Here is a 22,862-nt window from a genome sequence, read left to right as displayed (position 1 = left end):
ATTGAACTGCATTCTGTGTCGTATATTACGTGTCAGTGTGTGTGAATCTCTGCATGTATGTGTATATTTTTGTATGTATGTGTACTTGTGTGTGTGTGTGTGAATATTTGATTGCATAAGAATACATATTCCGATCCTAGATGTTGACTTGCCATCACAAAGTCTAGGTGTTATGGAAATCTTATACCATTCCCTTTTTATTATAACATCTTGGCGCCTAACAAGATGTTGTTTGAATAAATATTGTATTTCTTATTGCATTTGTTCAGGCATTATTTCTATGTATGTTTACTCTACTACTGTTACATTATATTTATGAATATATTTTACAAACTTCTTTGTTTAATACCATTTATTTTTCAAGTCTAAAGTCCAATAACATAAAAATAACAAGTGAATACATATTTTATTTTAAATAGATAAAGTAATTTTGAATTATGTGGTATGAAACACATAGTTTGAATACGGTAGATAAGCTAAATAACAGTTCGAACATCTCATATAAAATTGTATAACAAATCCAATATACACATATAATGTTGTATAGTTGAATGTACATTTCAAACTATTTACAAAACATGATATATGAATTACATAAAATGTTCAACCCTTATAAAATGTATCATACATTAATAACACCTTATTGAGGGTATGATCTATTATCTGTTAGTCGGTCGCTATGAACGATCTATTCATTTTGATACCGCCGGGACTAACTTTCACAAACTTCTATACGCTGAACTACTGACAGATAAATGGGTTCCGTCTTCATTAAAATCTGTTTATAAAATTATTAACAACAATTTATTTGGAATTATTTACAAGCTATTAAATTAGAGCAGTGTTCATGTGTGATTCGAGTTGATTGATGTGAATCTAGAATCATCATGCTTACTTCTTCAAACAAGATAATCGATATACTCGTATCATATATATAGTACCAAACAAAGCAAATTTATAATTCATAAGACAAGTCAGAATTGATCTGCAGATGTCAAAGATGTACGTTAAACTTAATACGTATTAAACATTTATAATTATATTTTACTACCGACACGTATCGATGTTAATCTAACAAACAAACTTTTTTAAACACAATAAATTTGTTATTTAGGAACATTGGATTCAATGTGAATTTGTTGGTCATCTTATATACGAATATATATAATATAAATATGTAGTCACATGTATATACATATATATTATGTAGGGAAAATAAAAAATATTTCCTCACACATAAACATATACCATAAGGAACATTTAATTTTTACGCCAAAAAAGGTGTCAAATAAGTTACCAGTCCATCTGACATCTTAATGTCTTAACACACACGGCAAAAACTTATTTTTGACGTGTGTGTTTATGTTCCTAGGAGAAATCTGTTTTTCGACTTTCCTTCACAGATTGAATCAAAGTCTTTGTGTTACCAAAAAAAATATCAAAGTTATCTGTTGGATTTCTTACAACATTCTAGACCTGTTATTTTAAGAGGCTGTTATTTGATTAGATGGATTCATTCATCTAGCAGAGCTGCAATTCTTTTATAGATACTATGGTCTTCCAGGAAAACACAAAGTTAACTTCTTGTGCTCATTATTGTGTAGTATTGTTAAAGTAATGTAAGATTGTTTATGTTTCAGTTCATTACTTATTACGACTAACTACAGCGGAGTTTCTCAAGTTATTAAGCTTCCACTATCACGTGGAAATGTAAAAAAACATAGTCTAACTGCTTCATGGATATATAAACGTAGTTTTTTTTATTAAAGCCAATAGAAAAATATTGATTTCTCGAGTTGATATCTTGTTTAGAAGGTGCTTATTGAGCTGATGGCGAAGAGATTAGAAGTAAATACTGTTAATTGGGTTAATTAAAGAGTGATTCCGAAAATCGTTTGGAAAACAAATTGCAGACTATCTCCAATTTAAAAAACGGTAAAATTGTCGTACCGTCTACACTTTCGACTCCAGCTGCACCCAAAGGTCTCCAATATTCTTTTCAGGCGAATGGTAAAGCTATTCGACAAATCAATTTCATTTGATGATTATAATATTAATTATAAATATACCCTTAATTATTTTTTCAATTACAATACTTAAATGCGTTTTCCGCACATCGTTTACTAATTACGAGTATTCATTTTACGGACTAACGAGACGGTAAATTCTGAAAAACAAGCGACCTCGACGAGGGTCCGACGGGTACAGCTAGCGACACTCGGATTAAAATCATTAGGCCCTATTCTGAAGGACGTAGGGCTTAAAATATTTATTTGGGTATGGTGTACAATTAAAAAGCGGAATGTAAGCCGGGGATTAACTGACCTAGAAATAATGAGCCGAATCGCTGAATAATAAGGTAATGTTGCATATTTTAATTTCACAGCGATTTTTTTTTGTTACGATAAAGCTAATAATAATTAAATATATTTGCTTGAGAGGAACTACTATTATAAATTTTTAACTTCGCTACAGAACAGAAACAAAGCGAGTTACAAATGTTATCAACGAATCGTAACGCGGACTAACTAAAGTTATACCGCTTAAAGTGAACCCAATAAAAGCAGTAAGAAGCTAGAAGTAGAGGGTTTTGTTAACTTAACAGTTTGTTTTACTCCGTCCAAGTTACATTAACCGTGGTATAATCGAGAACGAATCGTAACTTTGAAGTTTTCATGTAGATTTTAAGTTCAAATTTTTTTTGTTACTTTACTTCAAAAACTTAAAATAATTTTCACTATTCTCATTTATTTTTAGTCTCACGCAACTTTCTCACGATTGTTATATAGATAGTTTAAATAAACTTGTCTGTAACATGTTCATAATTTTCATAATGTTCATTTATTTTTTTCTTATATGTAAGATACATATTGTTTAAGCATATGAAATAATAATAAAAATATAAACATTTTTCTCTATTAACCTTCAGAGTAATATCTTCTTAGGATATCATTTGTAAGAACTTTACTCACAGAGATTGGATTCGTTCTGGCTGCTAACAAAGTACTCGAGTCGTCTTAATTTCTATATCAAGTCCAACATGGCCCTAAAAACTGTGTTTTAAGTGTCACTCCAGGCCGTTTCCGAGCCGGCTAACTTTCTACAATAAGAAAACCGATAGAGTAAGAAGTCGGAAAATTTCCTCTGCTCGTTCAAACCGCAGCGTCGGGAATCAGGTCGGAAATATCGACTCGAAAATGTCTAGTTTGTTAGTTCAGAATGACACCGCGGTCGAAGATTGGATTATCCAAGTCCCAGTTAAGTTCTCTAATGTTGTTTTATGACTTCCCGAACACTGATTTACGTTTCCTTTCTGATTGCTGTCATTATTGTAAGTGCTGTTCCAGTGCTTATTGCGACACGGTTTTGGTATTTATCGGATCATTTGTAATATTATCTGACTTGCATTATAGTCATCGTCATTTAAGATGCATACAGAATCAATGAAGTTATGACATAGCTATAACACTATCGTATAATTTTAAGCGTGTTACACGTCGGTCACAGGTGCAGTGATATTGAGTTTAGTATATTAGTGTCAGACACAACATTATGCAAATCAGTGAGAGAGCTGGCAAGTTTCGGGGATCGGGTTTAGCATTACTCGACATTGTTAAACAAGGGTATAGCTGTGGAATTTTACATGACATATATAACATAGTATGCTGGTATTAGAAAATAAAACAAAGAATACATTTAGACACAACTATAGTTTTAGGATTCATATTCGTTTATTGTGCGCATAGACATGGGATTAAATATTTATTATGAAGGCATCCTATGTGTTGGACGATTGCCAACAATTTTCTCAATTAACCCTAGAATTCATTTTTATTTCGATAGTCCTATTAAATAAACAAATCGGATGTATGTTTGACTCATGTAAATTACATAACAAATATAAGCTTTTTAGAGTTTCGCACGGAAACCGCAGATAACAAATTTGTATAGGACCTCGTTGTTGTATGTATGTTGTTTCTTTGTGTATATTATAATACTTTTTTTGCTGAAAAAGTTATTCATACGATTCATTCATATTTGTACTAACGTTAATGATTACCAAAAATAGTGATGGCTTTTTTTACAGCCTATTTGACGTTAGGTTAAGAACCGATTGGATTCTTTTTTAGACACATGAAATTTTTCAAAACTATGAGGTTAATAGCAAAATAATTTAAAAATTATTGGTAAATTTGTAAATTAAGTTTGTCACTTGGAGCACTTAAGATTTTCTTTGATTTTTTTTATACTGTCGTTAGTTATCCAATAACTATTATTATTTATAGGCTAATTGTTATTTAACGGAAACCGCGTCATCTGTTTTCGGGTACGGCACATCCGGATTCTGCAAGTCAGCTTTGTATTTTAACGTTTGCTCTTTTTTACTTTAATATGCTAATGAAGGTAATTTATCATCACGTTGAACTGTTGTATAATAATCCTCCGAATGCTACATAATGTTAAAATCACTTTGCATTTGTATTGCAAAGACGTCAAAAGGTCGGTTATGTATTCATTGCGGTCTGTTGGAGCGATGCAAACGCTATGTCTATTCAGCGCCTTAAATTGATAGCTCTCGGTTCGCTTAGTCCTGGGAAATTACAAATATTTGTGCAATTGTTCTCATCTTAACAAAGATATCTCAGAAGATATTTCTCCGTAATCAGCAATGTAAGGTCGATAAACTTTGGATCGTATTCTTTTTGTTTTTGATAACTTAAATGTAGTATCTTGTGTTAATTTACTTTAAATTATTCAATTCTTATTTCATAAAAATACCAGATGAGTGAAGACACTAATAATATAGCAGTCGCACACAATAAGAGTCTGACCTAAAAGTTTGCTTTGCGAAATTAATATTGATATTAAGTTAAATTTGTAGCTTGGATTAAAAATTACAATAATTATTCAAACCACAGCAAGAAATCATATATTTAGTTTAAATAAGAACCAGATTGAACAAGATTTTTACTAACAAATAATATAGATTGACGGAGCAAAGCAATAATTTTCTTTCAATATTGTACGACATATCTCATTAATAAATGACAATAATGAAATAAATATTATAAAATTTTCTGCGAACTCCAGTAGCAGTCTCTTCATTAATTATTAAATCATGCAATAATACAATTAAAATACTATTCTATCAATCGTAAGAAAGCAAGTGTGTGAAATAATAATAAAATCAATATATATATACTCGTATACCTATATATTCTCAGATCTCAGTTTTGAATTTGTCACAATTGTTTATTTAAAGTGTATTATCAAAATGAGAAAGCTGTATTAGAATGGTTCAGTAATATTATGCCATCATAATTTAGATTTGTCGTTTAAAAAAAAAATATTTCGAGAGTTTTATCCTTATCCAATCTCGAAAGTGCTTAGGCCGGGCCATTTTATTTTCAATCGTTCCACAAAATGGCTGGCTTTATTGATATGTGACAAATAAAGCAATAGTGTGGGGTCAGACATAATCTTGACTGATAAGTCGTGTGCACGCCCCCATTAAAGTTATTGATAAGCTTTGGGGTACAAGAGGACAAAATCAACATTTGATTGGGCAAAAACTTTATGTACTATGTTATAACCCATATTTACAGTTTCTGAATTCAAACTAATACACAATAATTATTAGCGTTTATGCAAATATATGAGTGTACATAATATTTACTCCATATCCCTGTATAGAATAGTGCAAGAGCATGTTCAAAATATCAAATTCGATACTGAATTGAGCGTTGGGGGAATTTTGTGCCGTTCGGTATACGATAAAACATTCCATCTGGCATTAGCGAAAAGGATGTTTTATTGTAGCAATAAAGGCTATTTATAAAGGGATGCTGACGGTATATACTAAATATAAGTACACACTTGTGGACAGTCCAATAAAATATTGACCGGGTTGTATAAACGACCTAAAATAATTTAAGAGGATAAGGTTTTATCTCGTAGCTGAAATCTAACATTAAAAATGTTATATAAGGGAAGTTCGAAACATGTCAGAGGTCTTTTAAATTTTTTTCAATTATATAAAATATTTGGAAATTTCGGTCACCTATAGTTTTAAATTTATTTAATAAATGTAGAATATTTATATAATACAGAAGTAATAATTGAGTTGCTTGATGGGTTAAAGTTAAATCGAATCATTGTCTAATAGAAAGAAAAAGAAAGGAAATCAAAAGTTAAAATCAAATATATAATGCGCGAAACACTGTATTGTGTCTTAAAAAATTACAAATTCCATTATAAAACTCAGAAATTTACGACAAAAACAGTCTGTACCGAGATTGCAGGCGCCGCGGGCTGAACGTCCCTCGTAAAATAAATCAAAAATAAATTTTATATGTTTCTTATGTCTCTTGTCTTTCAGTTACTTAGCGCTGAGTGGTTTTACTTCGTTATAACTGACTGATGGATTATGTTAGGGCAGCTTTTGTACATTTTGTATTATTTATACATACAATATCACATTTCATACCTATTTCTATAATCACATCTGCTTAATTTGGTATCTTATAAGTGTACTTTTAATGTAAACATTTGATAGGACGAATCTTGAAGGTGAATAAGGCTGGAAACAAGCGTCGGATCCCGATTTCCTGGAAGTGTTCAAATTAGCTTTACAGCTGAAACCGCGAACGATTCAATCAGAGCAATTATTCAAATCTTCATTTGCAATGTTGGAATAGTTTTGAAAGACAAATTCTCATCACGGCGAAGAAATTTTAAACGTCGAACTTAAAATGAAAAGCGTTTAATTCAAGTAGCATCGTTAATTAAGATAATACGAAGGACTGGCGAGATGGCAAAGAAATGTTATTCTTATAAAGATGACTTTTGTTGAATGTGTTTTTGTAGGTGGAATTATATATTTCTTAAAATATCAAATGGTTTTTTTTCTAGTTAAGTTAAAACTGAAATTACGGAGATGAGCTGGTTTTGTTTTAAAAGGTCTTACATACTTATACTTATTCATACATATTAAAATATGTTTTTCCATTTTTCATTTTATGATTCATTTTATTTCATTTCATTTAATATTAAATAAATGAATACATTGTTAACTCAGTTTCAGAACACAGCCACTCATTGCGCTATTCAGGGATATAAACTTCGTGATATATCTCTAATGTAAAAGTTCTTTGCGACTTCGCTCGAGGACATGTCAGAAGTTGTCAACTTTTTGATGTGTGCACCGACCAGGAAGCCGATCTTACGACTTACGAAGATTCTATTGAAGATATATCACATAAAAGGTAGAAATAATACGGATTCGGAAATAAAATATAAGTTTACAATAAAGGTTTACAGTCGAATATTATTTAATAGCGACATTCGTCTGTTCCATGATATTTGATGTCAATAATAACAAATATCGATAATACAATACATAAGTTACGACAATCACAGTTATAGCAACTAACATATATGTATATGTATACAGGGAACAGGTTTCCACGCAATGTAATTTCCGTCACCAATGAACCGTATCTGGTGAAACACAAAAATTCGACCAATAGCTATTAAACGGAGCGCAAAAGGCACGCGTTTTGTCTTATGATGTGTGGCGGGGACATGACAGCTTTATATAGATTTGTATTGTACAGGCTTGGAAATATTTCTGATTTCTTGTGGGGTTTTATTTTAATGCTGAGTGATTTTCCTTGACGTTATAATAGTGGTCTTGCTTTAATAGGCAAAAATGTTTTTTGTGAATATTTTGATTCTTCTAAGGCTCTTCTTTTGAGATAGATCTCTTGGTGAATGAGCACTTGAGAGAAAAATGAAAATTTGTCACGGTACCTACAAACCTGTATAAGGGCAGGGTGATAGGTTAATCTCCAATGCTATTTATACATGGACTAGACTTCAGATGACTATAATTTAATATGTTTCACATCTCTGTAAATATATTTCTCACTTTCATCTTTAGGTCCATGAACAAGTGGAATTTCCACCAACATAATTATTCTTTAATACAAGAGTACAATTAAACTCCATGGAAGGCAGATTGGTTGATGCAAATTGTTACGGATTTTCTCACTTTGTCTTATGATTGAATGTCATTCAAATTGTCGTACAGCATCTTAAATTTAAACATTCAAAAATAATCGTGCGTTATACGCGCGTGCTTCTATATAAGATCGCAACTGGAATTTGTCTTTTATTCATAACATCTTTGTGTGATAGAAGGTACTTTTACTGGTGTAGAAATATATATAAGAAAGTGTCCCAAAGATTATATCAGATAAGTTAATTAAAATTTAATTAGATTTGTTATAACTTTTAGCTGAAACATCAGAATCGTGCCATTAACTTGGTGATTTAATTCTATTTTATTTAGTCCTTAATTTTACAAAAACACTGTCCGTATTAACTCAATTTAAAACGAGAGTTCATTAAACTAAAGTCAGTGTAAGTTTCCAACTTAAAGGGGATTAAGCATTCGCTTGGGCAATAGTTATTTAAATTAAATTCAGTGGTTACAACTTTTATTTTAATTAAGGATTGCAAAGGATTATCTAAACCTTTTCTTTATTGTGCTTGGATTATAGAGGATTTTGTCCAATTTAAACCCACGTCAGATGTAGATTACGGGGTAGTAAAAACGAGACAATTAGAGAATAATTGATGAACGGTAAGTTGAAAGCACTCTAACGTATTAGGCATATATTGAAACATTAAATCTGTATAATTTTGCAAAGTAAAACATCAAATAGGTTACCATTGCTCAACACATTGTTACTACTGTTAAATTTACTTTTATATAAACAAAGTTGGTTTTATCGATGTAAGACAGATGAGCGTTTGAAATCCGTGCCTACTCGTTTAAAAATGTAAAACCGGATTCACGTCACTGAGGCCTGAAAGGCAGGAAATGCATTTGCAAATTAGATTTCCAACCCTCCAGCCGTTATCGTGTCTTCGACCTTGCCTTTTCACCCCCGGTCACATGAGATTTTTGGGGCCTCCCCTTTGTCTATGGCATTCGATTTTCTATTTGTAAACCGTGCAGTTTACCAATTCATTACATTTGGCTTGATTAGTTTAGGCTGTATATTTTTGTTTCTCTTGGTGTCTCTGATAACTTATTTACATCTTAGCTGTGCATTATTTTAAGTAAATTTCATTATTTCTAAAGTTATATTAATATTTTGCCTAATTTATATTGTTATTAATATAAAAACTTGTAATAATATCAAAATGTCGGTTTGAAAAATAATATTCACTTTTATAAAAGAAAACATCGAAATACGCAATCAAAACTCTCAAAGCGTCAACCATTCCATCTACATTTACAGAAAAAAATATACACCGACAACGCACAATAAAGAAGTGCAGTTTAGAGGTATCCCGTGTTTTTCAATCCCATTGCTGTCTCTCCCCCTACAATAAAGAAACATAGTCTATAATACGGCCAAGAGACAATACCAACCCGCCAACATTGGTGTATATATCTGTCCTCTTTTTTCATCGGTTTAAGAAAGATAACAATACTTTGGAAGCTGGCGTGGAAGTTGGATCAGATATAAAAAGAGTGGAAAATCGGTGCGGTTACGAAATGTTGGTTTCGTTCACACTCGATTTGGTACGTAAATTGCAGTTCGCTTCCGCGTTTACACTAGTCAGATACAGATTTTACGGATAAAACATTCTAATCCCGCTCCGGCATGTCTAACAAAGAGTTCAGATATGTACTAGTATATAACACATTGAACAAAGAAATTTATAAAGTAAAATACAGTAGTGACAACATATTTTAATATTAAATGATTTGGAAGAAACCAATCAAAGTGAAGTACAGGGTTCTGGAATATGGCGATAATTTGTAAGGATTTAGTAAGATCCAAAATGGGCGGACAGGACGTTGTACATTGACATTGGACATGTATTTATCTTCATGCTCGTACCCTTTGGAGGGTGGACAAATTGAATAAAATCGCCTAGCTTTGACTACTTCTTCAGGCATTCTAAAAAAAATAAACATTTGTTTTTCCGCTAGACAAAAATAATTTCGAACAATTAACAGAAATCCTATTAAATTACGAAAGCATCACCACTTTAAAACATTTCACGTATATTTGAAAACTCATGAATAAAATAAAATGTGATAAAGCTGTTCGCTGAAGGCAGAGGAAATCCGCTATGCACTTAAATATTCCATAACGCCATGGCATACCGAACCGTCTGTTTCTGTTTATAACACTATAACGGTTCGCTGTGCCGAAACTAATGATAATGTAATTAGCCTCCGTCTGATCCTAATGGGATTAAAATTTGCTACAGTTACATTTCATAAAAGAGCTGCGTCTGCTATAAGAGTTAAGTGATACGAGGTATCGTATAGTCCATTGTTCAAATTATGGGGTGAAATGAAAAAAGGAAAACGCGTATCATAGAGACAAAGAATACAAATAGCTTATAGCTATGTACGTGTGTAATGTAACCGCGACAGACAATTTTCGCGTTTCTCATTAAAACGTAATAGGAATATATGGCTCTCGTTTACTTTATAAGGTTAAGCTGCACGTCTTTATAATACGGTTAAGTGAGGCATATGCAAATGATACACATTCCCACAAATTACGTGACTTCTTTTCAGGTTTCCCAAAAAAAATATAATATTTAATACTATACAGCATTGTTCTATTTTATTCTTAGGGAAATTCATGTAGAACTTGTGCCAGAAGAATAATTCTATGATACGGTTTTCAGAAGCATGTTTATATTACATTCAATTTTATTATGGACATCAGTTTGTCCTTCGTGTCTTTTGCTGTACCTAATATAATATATTTCATGCTAAAATATTTTGACGTGAGGACTTAACAACATAAAATTCACATTAATCCTGCGAATGTGTACGTCAGTGTTTAGTAACGGAAAAACTGTGAAATTTATTTGACAGATAGAATAATACATAGGCTTCTCTTTGTCCTATAAACCTTTCACAGTTGTATATAATTGGTAAACGTAATCTCGTATTTTAACCAGCGGTTAAAACAAAAGCTTTGAATCTTTCTAATAATCATTGCAAAAGAACATGACAAGCTTAAAAAAAAACCTGATATGTTCAATGGATTACCAAAAGTAAAAGCCTATGAAAATTTTGCTCAAAACTCCGTCATCTCTAAAAGTAAGAGCCGTGAAATGAGATGCTGTAATTGCTTCATATTTACTTAACGAGCGAGCTGGAAAAATTGGCCAATTACTCCAGAAACTTGTGCAGGTCACGTACCATGTATTTAATTACATAAGTGAACTTCCCACACCTTGTGTTCTAATATTCTCGCTCGACTCCATTGTTTCGCTATAGCTATAATTAAATTTCATATCGAAATTCTATTATAGGTATAATTTCATTTAATTTTCATTCCAGCTAATGCTAGTTTTTATTTGAATATAGCAGAATCTATTCTCTTTTCTCATTTAAACTTTCAATTCAATGTTTTAAAAGATTAACTTGACAATTTTGAGCAAACTTTCGTCTTATTTATTACATTATCTTCGCAATACATATTTTCTGAATATTGTCGAATTTGAAACTACAAACAGCCGATAGAATCTTCGTTATAACTTATATATCCCGAATTAAACAGCGAATTTACTAAAGGAATCGAAAAGTTCGTTGACCAGAGAGAAATCCATATAAATGAAGTGGCCATGTTAACGAGGGGGCCAGATTGGTAGGCATCAGCACAACGGGAGGGTTCTTCCAATGGAATGGACCAGCTATTGATTTATAGTTTTAATATGGCTTAGAACATTCTTTTAACTTTCCAGACATCACAGATTTCTCTGTTCTTGGTCATTTTTTTTCGAGCATAAGTTGTACTTTTCACAAGAACTCGCCGATTCCTTTGTTTTGTGATTAAAAGTTATCAAAACAGCGGTGGAGTATAAAAGTAAGGAGTTTCGATCATCCTTTTCAACATATTACTTTCTTATATAGAGTATCCATCTTTCTAGCGCATTTTTGTACACTTGAATAATGAATAAATTACTATTTAGAAAAAGCAAAACCGCGATTTAAAACTAAGTCAACCATGTAAGTGACAAATGAAGATTATGTAATTTTATAAAACTTATACACAACAATTAAGAGTAAAAAATAAAACACGAAAAGAGACTTACTTCGCGAAAATTCCATATATACTTTTAACCAACTCAACAAAAATCGATGGTTCATATAACTATTTTCTTATTTTATTTTTAGTTCAAAAAGGCAAGCTTTAATAAGATAAAACCTAGTAAGAAGCGAATTATTACAATTAGTTTATTAACGTTAAATTGAATATATAACAGGTTGTTGCTCTACAGTCGTTATTAATAGCTTCAACGCACGGTTAAACCCTGTATTATGAATGGTTGTAATAAGTTTTATAATTACCTCGTCATGTAATTTATTTCTGTTATATATACGTCATAGGCCCACCTCAATACTGCGGTTATAATAATGAAATATCGCTCTTTCGACAAAACAATTTATTCCAAACAGAATTTCGATTAAACAGAGCCAGCGACTGCCCCTATTTCATACATACTCGTATATTCAGCCACCAACTTATTTTTTAATCGCATTATACGGCGTATATTATATTGGGGATAGATTTAGTATCGATAAAAATCAGCAACAATAAATCGCCATATCTATATATAAGCGGAGAACAAGGAAAGCCCTATAGCGTATCGATAAAAAATAAATGGAACGCCCAACAGTCGATGCGATATGTTGGGATTAAGATGCGAACATCAATAAGTAGCTTTAGGAATTCTCAGCACACCGGCATAAGGAAGGCGGGAAAAAATTGAAAGGAGACTCAAATATGTCGTCAGAATATTAAAAAGTAAAATACTGAATAATGCAACGACTGACTCGCGAATGATATAAGTGTGATACGATTGACGATGCTATTTACAAGCCATTTATGTTAATGAATAAAGAAATTTCAAGACAAACAATTTCACTAACACAGGTTGTATAACATTTTTAAAGTTGTTTTTTTTTAGCGTACCTACATAAGCTTAGGTTGCTCATAATGTTCGATTTTTTTAATTTATATTTTTATGTTTTTATTTATTATTTTATTTAATTTTAATTATAAAATATATATTTTTTTAATGTCATAACTTTATATTAATAATAATTGAGAAAGAAGTGTGTTATTATTTTCGAAACTCTTTTGATGTCCTTTTTTACATAGAACCATCTCGGGTGAAGGGATCCCATATATAAACTTTATTTTAAATTTCTATAGATCCTATAAATTTATTTTGTAACATATATCTTCGTAAACAAGAAAATATCACACAAATATTTAAAAAAATATATAAAAAAATTGTGTTATTAACATTGTTATGTACAATCATATGAGAGGGCACATTTGATATAGACATGTCTTTATAAAATTCACGGGACGTACGATTTATGGCCTCGCTTTGAAATAATGATTCAATTTTAATATGTTATTGTAGATATTTAAGTGAACAGCAGTTGTTAGCAATGCAGTAAGTTCATGTGATGTAAAAGGAAATCGTTTATTTGTATTATTTTAAAAGTAGCATAAAAGTTTTTGGGTCCCTTTGTGCATTTTATATGTCGAACATTAACCAAAAGGACTCTATTATTTACAACTAAGTAATAATAATAAAAAAAATCTAGGTTATATCCGCTACGTATTAATTTTATTAGTTCACGAATTCAATTAGGAGGTATTTATCATTAAAAATAAAACAGAAGAAGATTGCAAATTGCAAGTGGTAAAAACAAAATGGAGCAAGGATTATCCGCATTTGTATGTCAGAACAGTGGGGTACCTTACTTTACCTTATGAAGTAACCTTTAAACTCAGAATAACAGCCTTACATATTAACATATATATGTTTAGAATACTGAAAAATTTAATTTAATTAAATTTCAGCTAAAGAATCAAAACCAATCCATAACATTAAAGTATTTGATTGATTGTATATTTTTTGATTTCAAATTTAAGTTCTAGCTTAACCCAAAATTTTAAAAATAGTTTCGAACTATACTCAACTTCTTCGATATCTGAACTCAAAATTAGTAAAACATTTTGTAAAAATCGTTTCACTTCTTTCCTATTTCGAAATTTATGAAACTATCTTACATAAAGAAAAATAATGAGAGTAAGATAATAATATTAAATTTCAAAGCTCAAAACCAACAAAGACTAAACCAAAGCTAAGTTTACCAGTACATCTATCCTCGGTGTAGACACAACTTATCCCTAAGGCCTACATTACTTAAATTAAAATTTTCGAAGTGGCAAACGCTGATTCCTTTCAATAATGATCCAGGGTGAATACAAAAGCTTCGTAATAGCCCTGAAGGGTGTTTAGTGCCTCCTCTACTATCTGTAATGGGCCATGTGCACTTTATTGTCGAAAATTGCATAACCCTGATTTATATTTAATCTCTTTTTAATTCTAACGTTAGATCACTAAATATTCATGGGCATCGTTCACCCAAATCATTAAATAACTTTAAGTAACAGACAATAAATTTAATTTCTTCTTTTGTAAGAAATCAAATCAGTTGGATAGCTCCTAAAAGTGCTGTTGTCTATCACATACTTTCTACGACAATGGTTATGATGATTAAATGAAATGAAAGAAATTAAGCAAAACCTGAAAATCCATACAGTACCCTTACAAGCGATTAAATTCACTAACAATTACGAAGGATCTTGGTTCGTTCACATATCATTAACTTTTCACGCTTCGACGCTTTCAAATAAGTTTTAAATCTGTTAATGATCCTTATCAGAATTTTTTTTTAAATTAGATGATAAAATAAGTAATTTACGTATTGTAAAATACAATCGTATGGGTCATTATTGAGAACAACTCAAAATACTTAATCACAAACAGTATATCTTGTCAGTTGTTAGTTTTTGCATACCATGATCACAACACAGCTCGTTTATTTAGGAAAGCTGGCGCGGTACCAACGTCTCTGTATATCACTGTTATGTATTGGCTTCATATTTTACAGCCTTGAAATTCTTAGTAGCGGTTAAACCTTATGAAGAATATTTTAAAATAGCACTCAAATAAACCAGTTCGTTTATATAAAATTTTATATTAGTATACTTAAGTTTTTTAATAATATTTTTTTATATCATTGAATAAATTTTTACTGATATTTATTTAAACCTCCAAATATACTGTTAACTTGGCAAGCAACTTTAGATACAAAATTTTCTCGTAAAGTCTTGGCATGACTTGAGATTTACGTCATAACTTAAAATTACTATTGCTACCGCAAAATTTATGCCTCGATAGTTTTATCCGGTAACGTTAGTGTAAAATTAAAATACAAAATATATAAAATATATACTAAATAATAATATCATTTTTATATTCGTCTCTTAATATATATCTATTGTAAACTATATGTTAATATTGTGACTCGTAATATTTTTTTTTCTAATTTGTCAGAAAGATTATTTATTAATCAATAATAAATTTTATACACATTTCAAAAGAAACATCAATAATGAGCTGATGAAGACGGGTCTATAAAGATTCATCCTTATACTTTGATACTCATTTAGATCTTAATAATCTAGCGAGGGAAATCGGCTGACTTATTTCGCATTTTCCATCATAATATAAATTAAGTGTAACAGAGGACACGGCGCTTATAACAATTTATTGACGATAGAAAGCTAAGTGTTTTTATTATCGGCATTTTAGATTTACTAGACGATGCTAGTTGACGGAGAAAAAATAAAAACAAATTGTATACGACCTCATCGAGATCCGCTTAAAACTTATCAAAGTTCCTGTATTAATCTCCTTCGTTGTTTCTCATCTTAGATCAAATATTTTTAGCTGGATGGACGGTGGACAAGTCCCTTTTAATTATCCACATTCCGGGAGGACAAATTGTCCGTTGGCTTTCAGTCCGGATATTAATTTCGATACATTGTCCCCACCCGGCTCTGAAATGACAGCCATTATTTTCGGCCCACAAGACTCGATTTAAGCGCTTCTATCAACGACTTAAATTTATAATGATTATAATACGGAAAACAATGTTTAAAATATAAAATAAATTTATGGTAACAACGAAAATAACTTTCTATATTGTTCAGAGAAGTATTTAAACTTGCTCATTGGCCATAGAATCACATAATGACTTGATGTTTGTAATGCCTGAAACAGCTTAAATAAAAGTGATCAAAGTATTTTATAGCCAAGTTAAGTTACAGACCATTGCAACCTAGACGAAGATGTTGTTAAAAATGTAGCTTCCTCGATCCCGTTGAGATATGTTTTAGATAAAGATTATTTATACAGTGTCTTATTTTACAAATCCAATTTCCGCGTGAATACACGGGGTGGTTGTAAATAACGCAGACAAAGGTTTGCTAGAATCGCGAATCGTTCAATACATTATGCAGACCACGCTTCGTTGCGCCAATCAATGAGCTCCGTAAATATACTGGGTACATCTAAAACTAGTTTTTCAGTTTAAAACATTATTCTCATATACTTTGCACACTATCCGACGTATTTAAAATCTTTCGAGCGGTTAATCTGGCTTAGAAAGTTAATTTCTGCTTTAACAGGGTCGGGATCATGAACACTGGGTATCGATTTGACTGAATGAATAGTAAAGAAGCGTTACTCGGCTCAGGTGCCTGAAGCTTATAAGTTAAGGCAATGGGTCCTAAATTTAATAATGCTATGGCATTTTTTCTCACTACAGCCGTATCTGTTACTAGTTTTCCGTATCATTAGTTTTGAGAAATTGTCACGATAACTTCACAATAAACAGGATGCTTCCCTAATATATAAATATACTGAGATGGCGTCGTATAAAAAAATATGACTGGAACTGAAGCATGTCGTTATTAGCTATACCGACACGTCAAATAAGCCAGTTCACTCTTATCGCGATAGTCAGAAGGCACTATTTCATGTTACATTGTTCTCGCGTCAGTTTTTTGGTCCGTCTCCTGGGCGGCGTAGAGGAAAAGTCGTGATTTAGAGTCGACAAAAATGTTATTTTTGTTACAGACTGTGTGCGTTGTGGCCTTGCGTGACATATTTTTCTAGTGTCGAGGATGACTAATGGGAAGATAAATCACAACGAAAGTCAGATTTCTTTTAAAAGTTTTATTTATATTCTCTGGAATTTTTTCAGTGTATGACAAACTTATTTATTTTTATCAGTTACTTTTGCACGCAATGTATACATTTCTGGAACGGCTTAACACTGCCACATATTACGTATATTTAAGTGGCTATTTAATTTATGTGTTATTATATTGTTTACAAGTAGACTTTAATATAAAGTGGTTATTTGTAATTCATAATATTTTCAAAAAATATCTTTTAGCAGAGTCATGGAACGATAAAGTTTATCATCAGGCAGAATATAAAATGATAAAAGAGGGATTTGTTGTAAGCGTTCATTTCCGCCGGCGTCGGCTTCGTTATATTGGGTTGTGCACCCCTGACGAGACTGCCATTGCCAATACGACAATGAAACTTCGTGCTAGACAAAGGAAAATTTAACATATATTTATTAAAACTATAAGGTCACACGGGAATGTAATTATTATGTTATGCAAGATTTTTAAATATAAATAAAAACTCTTTGAATTAAACCCTTGTCACATCTTCTTTTAATTAAGCGTCAAATTTGCGCAATTCATTGTAATCAAGTATCATATAAAATAAATATAAGAAAATAAAATAATATGTATCGAAACTCTTATCAAAGGGGCATGCTCACTGTTTTTTATAGCGTGGGTTCGAAACCTTTAGCTATTTGGGAAACCCACACTAAAGATGGTTACATAACAAGGTTCTTGGACCAAGATATTAAGTCAATGGTATTAGAGATAGGTGGAACAAATGTAAGTACAACCTACATAACTTGTCCAAAAGGCAATCAAGTATTAGGAATAACAATGCCTTTCTTAGTTATGATAGTAAAGAATTTGAAGAAATATTTTTCATTTGAAGTAACTATTCTGGATGAAACTCTAACTCGCAGGCGATTTAGAGTATCCAATTTTCAAAGCAATACGCAGATATTGCCATTGTGCACTGTTATGCCCATTGGCCTTTCCGACGGATGGAATCAAATTCAATTCAATCTAGGAGAATTCACTCGACGTGCATATAAGAAACAGTTTGTGGAAGTACAAAAACTTAAGATTAATGCAAACATTCGTCTCCGAAGAATTTATTTTACCGAAAGACTTATACCGGACGATGAACTACCACCTGAGTACAAATTATATTTTCCGCTCACAAGTAAAGGTGCAAAAGGAAAGAAAAACGCACCGGAACCAGTTTCAGGGAAAGAAAACATAAAACCATCATCATCTCAACATACCCAGATAACAGTGCAAACTGACACTAAAACTATGTCTAAAGTTTCTTTACATTCAATAAAAAAAACACAATCAATAGAAAAATCTGTCGCAGGGGGTGTCGAAGAAGACAGCGAAAAGAAAGTGGTTGAAGAAAATAAAAATGATATAGAAACTCAGGAAAATAAAGAGGGTCTAGATAATCAAGAAGATCAAGAAAAACAAGAAAATCAGGTTAGTCAAGAAAATCAAGAAATAGAGCCTTCTGGAGAAGAAAAACAAGACATAATGTTACATGATGAAGAAACAGCCAAAGGCGAAAAAGAAACAAAACAAGTAGAAGAATAGGAAACATGTTATAAGCGTGTTTTTTGTTCTGGAGCAAGTGACTTTCAAATAATTTATTTTAAATTAATTAAATAAAATGAAGTAGACAACAAGCAAATTATTTAATATTTTACATAAGTGCTATGGTATAATAAATTTATTTTTAAAATTTGTTGCATTATTTGCGTACTGGTCACATAAAAAAATCACTGTGAAAGTCAAATTTGTCATTATTCAGAGCTGTCAAACTAAACTTTCAATTTATAAAAAGTTGATTATTTTAAAATGTTTAAAAATACCTATCAAAGCGGATTACTATCAATATTTTATAGCTGTGGTTCTGATCCTTTAGCAATCTGGGATACAGAAGTGCAGAATGGTCACATAAAGCGTCTTACGGATAGTGAAGTCAATTCCATAGTTTTGGAAATAGTTAGCACAAATGTTGCAACTACGTATATTTCATGCCCAAAGAAAAATCAAGTTCTTGGAATACGACTTCCATTCCTTGTAATGATTGTAAAAAATTTAAAAAGGTATTTTTCATTTGAAATAACAATATTAGACGATAAAAATATGAGAAGACGATTTAGAATTTCTAATTTCCAATCAACAACAAAGATTAAACCTTTTTGTACAAGTATGCCAATAGGATTATCAGGCGGGTGGAATCAAATTCAATTTAATTTAGCGGATTTTACAAGGCGAGCTTATGGAAGTCAATTTATAGAGACACTTCGAGTTCAAGTACACGCTAACGCTCGTTTGAGGAGAATCTATTTTAGCGAAAAACTTTACACCGAAGAAGAATTACCTCAGGATTATAAATTATATTTGCCATTGGACAGAAAACAAAAGAAAACTAAGACGGAAAAGAAAGAGGAGAAAGTAGAAAAAAAGGCCCCAAAACCCGAAACAGAAGAAGAGCAACCCTCGAAACCTGCTGATGTACAGAGTAAAGTAAGCGCAACGACGGCTACACCAACAACTACGGAAGCTGGAGATGAAAAATCTGAGGCTGCTGAACAACCGCCAGAAGTAGTTGAGGAAATCGCTCCAGAGCAAAAGGAAGAAGAGCAACCAGAAGCTCCACCCGAAGAAGCAGGTGATGAACCTGCAGAACCATTAGCTGACGAGGTCGTAGAACCAACTGAGGAGGCAGAGGGCTGCTGAGGTTTAAATAATCTTATTTTATAAAATATTTTATTTTTGTAAACTGTGTGATCTTTGTTTTTATTTATAATGATGAAATTTAATTTAATATATATCAGTGTGTAATTAGATATTTGATTGATTATTGTTTTTAGCTTTATATTTTAAACAATAGTTTATATAGATAGTCATTAATAAAAAAAAAAAACGTTTAAAAAGGCAGTATTTCAACATTTAAGTTAATTTGAAAGATACTCTATCTTATATCCCCAAAAACATTTACTTACATCTTTATATTTATGTAATACTTATTTAACATGGACATTTTTGTCGTAGCGTTACAGTTGGCATTGAATAAATTCTTCAACTCAGTAATTAACGTACCTGAAACAAAAAGATTTTGATAAGACACAAAATAAAACAAAATATTCGCATAAAATTCGATATAAAATGCATTTTTTATTAAAATTTTATTGAGTAATTAAAGTTAAAAAGTTAAATAATTTATTTGATTTACAAGTATTTTTGTTCAATACGCATGACAATATTGTCTAAATAAATAAAGCGAATTTCTAAGTAATTATTTTAAAACATTAGGAAGATCATAATTTAAAAATTAACATTACGTTTATCCACAGTTATTGCCATGATGAGCATACGTTATGTGATTATTCTGAGACCACTTATTCGGTATGTATGGATTTTATTTTTTCACCAAAATCAATCTACTCAGATATAGCGATAAAGTTAAAGTTCAGTTATCTCATTTCTTGGTCAGCTTTGACATTTTTTTTTCATACTATTGTTCTTCATCCGAACCAAACTCGAAAGTATTTACTAACATAATGAGAAAATTTTAATTGAGTTGGACCGCAATTAAAATTGTTAGTTACGTTTTAATTTAGATGAGCATTTTCGGATAGGAGCATTATTATGATGTTCCCAAAACCGCATATATCTTTTAGCTTATTCCCTGAGCATAAATGTTGGTAATAAGTTACTGTGGCGTGGCGAGTCATAAATCACACAGCAACGTTGCTGCTCTGGCAACGATTAAGATGTGAGAGAACGCTGGTTAACATGCTAAGTTGATAGAGTAATTACAACAACTTCATCATGTTACTTAAGCGTGAATGTCGATTGGGAATAACACAAAATCATATAATCAAAGTGATCCTTACACATTGATTGGTACATTTAATAGACATAAAGAGATATTCTGCCCACATTCATCAAATCAATATTTTTTTTATCAATTCAAGAAATTATTTTAGTGTAATTCATCAATTGTTATTTATCCGCGGAAATCCTATGACTTACACCACAATGCTTAACGAACTAAAGCAGGATTTCAGTTCGCAGTACTTGCTTCACGTTTTATTAAACCTTAAGTTTATTATAAATTAAAATAAATAATTTCTTAACTAACATAATTAACTGAAATTATATAAATAATTAAGTGTAACATAATAATGAGATCTATTTCAATCATAACGTAAATTCATGAATGCATCATGTAAATAACTTTCAATAATAAATATTAAGGCGGAAGAAAAATCGCTTAAACATAATTAATATTTGTGAAACGTTTCCAATATACGATGAATTCGTTTAAATTTAGATCCTTATAAAACAATATAAAAGTTTTATAGATCCAATAAAATATACAATAGTTATCTTATGACCACAGTCGGAGCTAAAACAATTTGCCGCTAGTGTAACAGGGTCTAGTCAGCTCACGGCGCCTAATTTTTGAAGTTGTAAAATTTACGACAAAGGCGGCATAATCCATCTGAAGTACGGTCCGAGAAGGACGTGCTCAGACTCACAAATGTAACGTCAGCAGCGGATGAGTGATAATAATTAAAATATAACTTACAACTATATTAAATTCTCGTATATATCAATTTATGCGAGAAACTTAATATCGGTTAATTTAAGATTGCGATATATTTAATAACGTTCCCGTATATATTAGTAATGATTTAATTGCTATCACTCATCAAGATAATACTTTGATGTCACTTAGCGTAACACGTTCGTATATAACAATTGATTAAAAGTATAAATATATTTCGTCACATCAAAGTTATGAACAAACGTCAGAGAATTATGACTAATGACAGAGCAGCATGCTTATTCAGGAATATCAAGCTTTATTTTATTCATGACGAAAAACAACGTTAAATAATAAACTCTCGGGTTATACATATAAATGACACTGAGGAATAGGGTCTTGTGTTTTGAAGACATTAGAGTTATTCTCTTTACGTCATTATTACAATATATCACTTATTTTTTTTGCTTTAAGATATTAAATATATATCCTTCTTGCTTTTTTTAAATTCTATTTCAAGTTCTTCTACTGACTGTACATCCTTACTTAGCCAAATTAAAGGAGTGGTGTACTTGTGAATGCAGATTCAATTACTTCTGAACTGTGTATAGTGTCTTATCAAGGAAAGCTGGTTATTAAGTATATTTTAAGCATCCTTGAGCATACACATTGTAACTCGGGATCCGCATACGGATACATTAAATTGAAATAATCACTTACAACACGAGATTCTTTTAAGTTACAAATAAATTGTTTTATATGATTCATTAAAGAGAAACAATTTGTACGGGGAATACTTTTTAACCGTGATTTATTTGTTATTGGAGGTTAGTTACATAAACAACAACTATCTTTACGGTTCATAAAGCGGGTCATTTTTACGTTCAGGTCCCTGCAATATTTTAACCGGAGGCTGTCGTTTCCAGATAACTTGCGTGTCGGTTATTTTCTGATACATTACAGATTTTATAGTCTGAAAATTAAGTGCAAAGCTGGATAGGTATGGCAGGGACGACATTTTGTATTTTATTGTTACTTCCAAAACATTCCTCGGATTTTTTTATATTTCAATGAAATTGTTACAACATACGTATATTAATTACTAGGTATGTCTTCTTGAAAAGCAATAAAATCGGCCATATTAAACACAATTTGGTTAAGACTAACAAAACTATAGA

At 31.2% G+C, this 22,862-nt stretch overlaps 3 protein-coding genes across 4 annotated transcripts in view; 2 read left to right on the top strand and 1 right to left on the bottom strand.

Moving 5' to 3' along the window:
• Window positions 1-22,862, bottom strand: part of LOC116771838 (semaphorin-1A) — a 211,917-nt gene that overhangs the window by 68,714 nt on the left and 120,341 nt on the right. The gene's annotated exons all lie outside the window — the stretch shown is intronic.
• LOC116771931 (cilia- and flagella-associated protein 20-like) lies at window positions 17,713-18,803 on the top strand. Its single transcript, XM_032663939.2, has one exon. The coding sequence runs from the start codon at window positions 17,748-17,750 to the stop codon at window positions 18,714-18,716; it is 969 nt and encodes a 322-aa protein (XP_032519830.2). The 5' UTR covers window positions 17,713-17,747; the 3' UTR covers window positions 18,717-18,803.
• Window positions 18,924-19,978, top strand: LOC116771930 (cilia- and flagella-associated protein 20-like). Its single transcript, XM_032663938.2, has one exon. The coding sequence runs from the start codon at window positions 18,981-18,983 to the stop codon at window positions 19,866-19,868; it is 888 nt and encodes a 295-aa protein (XP_032519829.1). The 5' UTR covers window positions 18,924-18,980; the 3' UTR covers window positions 19,869-19,978.

This window comes from Danaus plexippus, assembly GCF_018135715.1.
Source record: "Danaus plexippus chromosome 16 unlocalized genomic scaffold, MEX_DaPlex mxdp_31, whole genome shotgun sequence".
NCBI lineage: Eukaryota > Metazoa > Arthropoda > Insecta > Lepidoptera > Nymphalidae > Danaus > Danaus plexippus.
Note: the sequence above shows the minus strand (reverse complement) of the source record. Positions and strands in the feature narration are given on the sequence as shown.